General features: G+C 39.3%; 1 protein-coding gene across 1 annotated transcript; it reads left to right on the top strand.

Annotated features, from left to right (window-relative positions):
* The first annotated feature begins 1,042 nt into the window (after positions 1-1,042).
* LOC133552577 (protocadherin beta-7) lies at positions 1,043-6,735 on the top strand. Its single transcript, XM_061899846.1, has one exon. The coding sequence runs from the start codon at positions 1,268-1,270 to the stop codon at positions 3,692-3,694; it is 2,427 nt and encodes an 808-aa protein (XP_061755830.1). The 5' UTR covers positions 1,043-1,267; the 3' UTR covers positions 3,695-6,735.
* Positions 6,736-7,130: the final 395 nt, after the last annotated feature.

Here is a 7,130-nt window from a genome sequence, read left to right as displayed (position 1 = left end):
GCGATTGTCACGCCGTGCGATTCAGAATCGATTCTCATTTTTAAAAAATCGATTTATTTAAAAAAAACAAAAAAACAATACAAAGCAATACCATAACAATGCAATCCAATTCCAAAACCAAACCCGACCCAGCAACACTCAATAAACAGAGCAATTGAGAGGAGACACAAACACCACACAGAACAAACCAAAAGTAGTGAAACAAAAATGATTATCAACAACATTATCAATATTAGTTATAATTTCAGCATAACATTGATTAAAAATCCCTTATTGACATTATCATTAGACATTTATAAAACATAATAAAAAAGAACAATAGTGTCACAGTGGCTTACCCTAGCATGGCATCTCATAAGCTTGACAACACACTGTGTCCAATGTTTTCATAAAGATTAAATAATTCCTATTGTTGGTTCGTTTAATAGTTAAAACAAATGTACATTATTGCAATCAGTTGATAAAACATTGTCCTTTACAATTATAAAAGCTTTTTACAAAAAACTACTCTGCTAGCATGTCAGCAGACTGGGGTAGATCCTGCTGAAATATATGTATTGAATGAATACAGAATCCTTTTGAATCGCGAAAAAATCGTTTTTGAATCGAGAATCGTGTTGAACTGAAAAAAAAAATCGAATCTGAATCAAATCATGACCCCAAGAATCGATATTGAATCGAATCGTGGGACACCCAAAGATTCGCAGCCCTAGATTACGTCATATTTTACCTTTGAGTAGAAAAACATTCTCATGTCTGAGTTTTACGTTGTTCAAGTACCAAAAAATAAAAGTGATTTTTGATCCGTCATCTGTGTGCTGCAATAGTGTGGCGTGGTCACGCTGTAATGATCCACTTTGCCTCGTGGTGACGCTCTTATAATGTTTGACTCATGGATGGCGTGTACCGCCGTATCTGTGTCAGTGAAACTGGAGCACTGGCTAAGAGCTGAAGGCTGTGTGTGTGTGTGTGTGTGTGTGTGTATGTGTGTGTGTGTGTGTGTGTGACTGAGGCAGAGGGAGAGAAAAAAACTGTGTGTGGGTGTTTGTGTGGAGTGAGAGAGAGAGGATGAGCAGAAGAGAGAGAGAGATGAAACAAGAATAGAAGAATCCAGGCTGACAGGCTCCCTAATAGAGCATGAGTAACTCGACTAGAGACTGCAACAGAATTTTCAGTTCGTCATTTTCCTGTGCATGGTTAGGATTTAGCTCGTTCCTTTTGTTTGTTTGTTTTTCTTTTAAATAAGTATCAGAAAGAATCCCTCAGAATGGACCGGCGAATGAACTTCAGTTATTGGATGCGAGTAGTCTTTTTTTGCCTGTTTTTTACTGCGTCGTCTGGGAAGGTGCGTTACGTCCTTCCGGAAGAGATGCAGACGGGTTCTATAGTTGGAAACGTTGCACGGGATCTGCGTCTGGAAGTGAGGGAGCTCCGTGCCCGTCGCGCCCGCGTTGTCGCAGACGGGATCAGTCAGCTTTGTGAACTGGACCTGGCGTCGGGCAATCTTTTGATCAGCCAACGGATTGACAGAGAGGAGCTCTGCGCACAAGACAGCGGGTGCACCATACAGCATCAGATTTTACTGGAAGACCCCCTGCAAGCATATGGTCTGCTTTTAGACATCACGGACATCAATGACAACACTCCAGTGTTTGCTGCGGGGGAGATAAACCTTGATTTAGTCGAGTCTACAGTCCTGGGGAGACGTTTTCCACTGGAGAGCGCACATGACCCTGATCTGGGGACAAACTCTGTTAACCAATACAAACTGAGCCCAAATGATCATTTTGGTCTGGAAATAGACACCCAAATAAATGGCAATGCATATCCGGAACTTGTTCTTAAAAAGGCATTGGATCGAGAGACACAAGCAGAACATGTACTGAAAATCAATGGCATTGACGGAGGGAATCCAGCCAGAACTGGGACTGCTTCTATCCGCATCCGTGTTCTGGACACCAATGACAATGTCCCAGTTTTTAGCCAGCGGGTTTACAGAGCATCGGTACCGGAAAACTCTGTCACGGGGACGATAATAGCACAACTGAATGCCACAGACTTGGACGAAGGTCTGTATGGAGAGATAACATACTCTTTCAGTCACCTGTCCGACAAGACCAGAGGAGTTGTTCACATTGACCCTTTGAGCGGTGAAGTCCGGGTAGCAGGTGTCTTTGACTATGAGGAGGCGAGTACGCACGAGTTGGATGTCCAGGCCAAAGATGGGGGTGGCCAGGCCTCCCATTGTAAACTTGTAATCGATGTCAGTGATATCAACGACAACAAACCTGTGATTGAAATAAAGTCGGCATCGGCGAATGTGGCCGAAGACTCGAAACCTGGAACAATGGTGGCCCTGATCAACATTTATGACTTGGACACAGGGAACAGCGGAGACGTCACATGTTCCATTCCTGACAACGTCCCATTTCAGTTAGTATCAGAAGTGAAAAACTACTACATGTTATTGACGTATGGAACACTAGACCGCGAGCTTCAGTCAGAGTATAACATCACTATTACAGCCACTGATTCGGGTTCTCCCTCTCTGCAGGGTATGAAAGTTTTAACTATCGTAGTTAATGACGTAAATGACAACCCCCCAAATTTTACACAGAGCGAGTACACTGCCAATCTCTTAGAAAACCAACCTGTAGGTGCGTTTGTTATGAAAGTCACCGCCCAGGACAGGGATGACGCATCGAATGCCAAATTACTCTACCGAATTTTGAAAGATACAAACTCAGACGTTTCCTCCTTCCTCACCATTAACATAGAAACGGGGGAGCTTTTTACGTCGCGGCTCTTCGATTACGAGCAGTCTGCTTACTTCCAAATCAAGGTAGAGGCGCGGGATGGGGGCGACCCCCAACTCACCGCCACCTGCATTGTCAATGTTTTTATCAAGGACCAGAATGATAATGCCCCAGTTGTTTTATACCCTGTGCAAGCCTTCATTGTTGAAGACATGGTACCCCTTGAAGCACCAAGAGGTTACTTGGTGACCAAGGTGGTGGCTGTGGATGCCGACTCCGGCCATAACGCATGGCTCTCCTACAGAATAATCAAAGAAACTCAACCTAATCTCTTTATGGTGGGTTTACACACGGGCGAAATCAGAACCGCGCGATCCTTTTTGGGGAACGATGAACCGAAGCAAACGATTGTTATCGTGGTGACGGATAACGGACATGATCCCCTTTCAGCCACGGCTACAGTTAGCATTGCCATCGGTGAAGGGTTGCCGGTTGTCCAAGAACTATTTGAGCTAGTAGACGAATCCCAGGGCAGCTATAGTTTGCGGCTGTATTTGGTCATCGCCCTGTTAACCGTTTCCTCTCTCTTGATCTTTCTAATCATCGCCGTGTGTTATTTCAAGCTTTGTCGACGGGGTTATGTATATCGTTCCACCTCCACAAACCTCCCCGTTTTCCCCACGACTTACTACCCGCCTAGTTTTACAGATTTTAGCCACTGTGGGACTCTGCTGAAAGACGACAGGTACGATCCCTTTCTGACCACCGGCTCATGGAGAGGTGACTTTCGGTTCGGTTCTAACACGGACACTGACACGCTGAAGAAAAGGAGCGCGGCGTATCAAAAGAACACCCTTCGGCGCACCAGTGCAGATAGATCCACCTTAAAGATTCGGGCGGGGGCGGGTCCCCCCCCTCCTTGTTACGTCATCACTTGAAGTACTGCACATTAAAACGGGTGTTGTCCTGTCAGGAACACGAACCAGGCCCTATAGTACATGTTTTGGTCATAGACATCTTTATTTTGTGTTATGCTTCTTCTTCTTTTTCTTTTTTTTTATGCTTTGTTTTTTATTTTAACTTTGTCATACAATTATTGAATTTGCTGACAGTGTTTTCCTGTGTTGTCTGATTTAATCACAAACTGTAAAGATATATGAAATTATATAATGTGTGACAAATTTAAATAACATGTGAATGATGCCACCTCAGTAGAAGCATTTAAGTCTCACCTTAAAACTCATTTGTATACTCTAGCCTTTAAATAGACTCCCTTTTTAGACCAGTTGATCTGCCGTTTCTTTTCTTTTTCTTCTATGTCCCACTCTCCCTTGTGGAGGGGGTCCGGTCCGATCCGGTGGCCATGTACTGCTTGCCTGTGTATCGGCTGGGGACATCTATGCGCTGCTGATCCGCCTCCGCTTGGGATGGTTTCCTGCTGGCTCCGCTGTGAACGGGACTCTCACTGCTGTGTTGGATCCGCTTTGGACTGGACTCTCGCGACTGTGTTGGATCCATTGTGGATTGAACTTTCACAGTATCATGTTAGACCCGCTCGACATCCATTGCTTTCCTCCTCTCCAAGGTTCTCATAGTCATCATTGTCACCGACGTCCCACTGGGTGTGAGTTTTCCTTGCCCTTATGTGGGCCTACCGAGGATGTCGTGGTGGTTTGTGCAGCCCTTTGAGACACTAGTGATTTAGGGCTATATAAGTAAACATTGATTGATTGATTGATTGATTGTTGTATATACGGTATGTATGAAGGGATTTTATTTACAATGTCATAGCAAAATGTTGCAATATTGACCTCCTACTGATGAATTAGCCTACAGCAGGGGTCACCAACACGGTAAGGACCAGATAAGTCGCCCGCTGGCCTGTTCTAAAAATAGCTCAAATAGCAGCACTTACCAGTGAGCTGGCTCTATTTTTTAAATGTTATTTATTTACTAGCAAGCTGGTCTCGCTTTGCCCGACATTTTTAATTTTAAGAGAGACAAAACTCAAATAGAATTTGAAAATCCAAGAAAATATTTTAAATACTTGTTCTTCACTTAAATAATTTTTTTTTTTTTTTTTACTTTGCTTATAACTTTTCAGAAAGAACATTTTAGAGAAAAAATACAACCTTAAAAATTATTTTAGGATTTTTAAACACATATACCTTTTTACATTTTGAATTCCTTCCTCTTCTTTCCTGAAAAATTAAATCAATGTTCAGGTAATTTATTGTTTTATTGTAAAGAATAATAAATACATTTTTCGATGAAATGAAGTGAATTATATTTATATAGCGCTTTTCTCTAGTGACTCAAAGCGCTTTACATAGTGAAACCCAACATCTAAGTTACATTTAAACCAGTGTGGGTGGCACTGGGAGCAGGTGGGTAAAGTGCCTTGCCCAAGGACACAACGGCAGTGACTAGGATGGCGGAAGCGGGAATCGAACTCTACCAACCGAGCTATTCCGCCCGACGAAGGATATTTGTGAAATATTTCATCAAACTTATTATGATTAAAATTCAAAAAAAATTATTCTGGCAAATCTAGAAAATCTGTATAATGAAATTTAAATCTTATTTCAAAGTCTTTTGAATTTCTTTTAACATTTTTGTTTTGGAAAATCTAGAAGAAATAATGATTTGTCTTTGTTAGAAATATAGCTTGGTCCAATTTGTTATGTATTCTAACAAAGTGCAGATGGGATTTTAACCCATTTAAAGTCTAATGAGAAAAAGTGGCAATGTTGACACAAAAACTTACCATGCAGGCAATTTTTTTTTTCCTTTTTTCTTTATTTTCTTTTTTTTCCACTGCTCAAAATTTTAAAAAAAAAAGGACAAAAAAATCTATGTTATAATGAATTATTACTTAAAAATTATCACTTTAATATGTTTTGTGTGGAAAAAATATTGCATATGTTGTGTGGTTGCCATATAAAAACATAAAAAAATTGACAAAAGAGCATAAAACAAACAAAAAAATTGTTCAAACTTAAAATCGACAGATATATCGGAAGTTGATCTTAAGAGTAAACAAAAAACTAATAATGCATCTCTTTATGAGTGGGGAAATTGCAAAATTGATAGTATTGCACAAATAAATAAATAAAAACATTTAAACAAGTGGAATTATTGTGAGAAATCATGAAGATGATCAATGTTTCCACAAAGATAAATATCATTAATTATTAATATTAACATAGAGTTAAGGGTAAATTGAGAAAATTGGCTATATTTCTGGCAATTAATTTAAGTGTGTATCAAACTGGTAGCCCCTCGCATTAATCACTACCCAAGAAGTAGCTCTTGGTTTCAAAAAGGTTGGTGACCCCTGACCTACATAATGCACTGTGGTGAATAACTTTACAGATGAGCAATGTCATGTGCGGGTTTAAATAATGTTATATAAGCATGATCAATATAGCTTTGTTTGTATTTTTTGTCCAAAAAGACATAGTGGGAAATATTAATGTTTGCACATCGGCCTTTGTTGTTTCTCCATTGCTTGCTCTAAGGCACTTTTAGACATCTTAGTCTCTTCAATATGTTGACATTAATAATATCTTATGTTGTTTTTCTTGTGAATTTTTGCATGGTGACCTCCAGATTTCGCATTGTCAACAGAAATGTAATATTTTTTACTTTTAAAATCACATCTGCAGAACTTCCTGTACTTTGACCATTTTAAAAGATACAACAATACAATATTGTACTTGCAGATTAGAGTTGTTTTTTTCCTATGTTGCACAATTGTTTTCCTTTTTTATTTCCTATTTTTCAATCTCAGCCTTTTTTTCCTTTTTGGTCTTGTATTGTTCCCACCCTTAAGTCAGTGGCCATCAATATTGCATGTATTATCCATTTTTCTTATATGATGATTTTATTCCCTATACATGTACCTCTATTAAATGAAATACGATTATTTAACTAAATGTGTGATTAAATAAATGTTGATTTTATAAGAACAACATGATCAATGTCCTCTGTCTATGATTATTTTTCATCAGGTACAGTAATATGTGATATATGGCTTAAAGCAGTGGTTCTCAAATGGGGGTACGCGTACCCCTGGGGGTACTTGAAGGTATGCCAAGGGGTACATGAGATGTTTTAAAAATATTCTAAAAATAGCAATAATTCAAAAAATCCTTTATAAATATATTTATTGAATACAACTTCAACAAAATATGAATGTAAGTTCATAAACTGTGAAAAGAAATGCAACAATGCAATATTCGGTGTTGACAGCTAGATTTTTTTGTGGACATGTTGCATAAATATTAATGTTAAAGGTTTCTTTTTTTGTGAAGAAATGTTTAGAATGAAGTTGATGAATCCAGATGGATCTCTATTACAATCCCCAAAGAG

This window comes from Nerophis ophidion, linkage group LG05 (assembly GCF_033978795.1).
Source record: "Nerophis ophidion isolate RoL-2023_Sa linkage group LG05, RoL_Noph_v1.0, whole genome shotgun sequence".
Classification (NCBI taxonomy): domain Eukaryota; kingdom Metazoa; phylum Chordata; class Actinopteri; order Syngnathiformes; family Syngnathidae; genus Nerophis; species Nerophis ophidion.
This window is presented reverse-complemented; position numbering and strand designations above follow the sequence as displayed.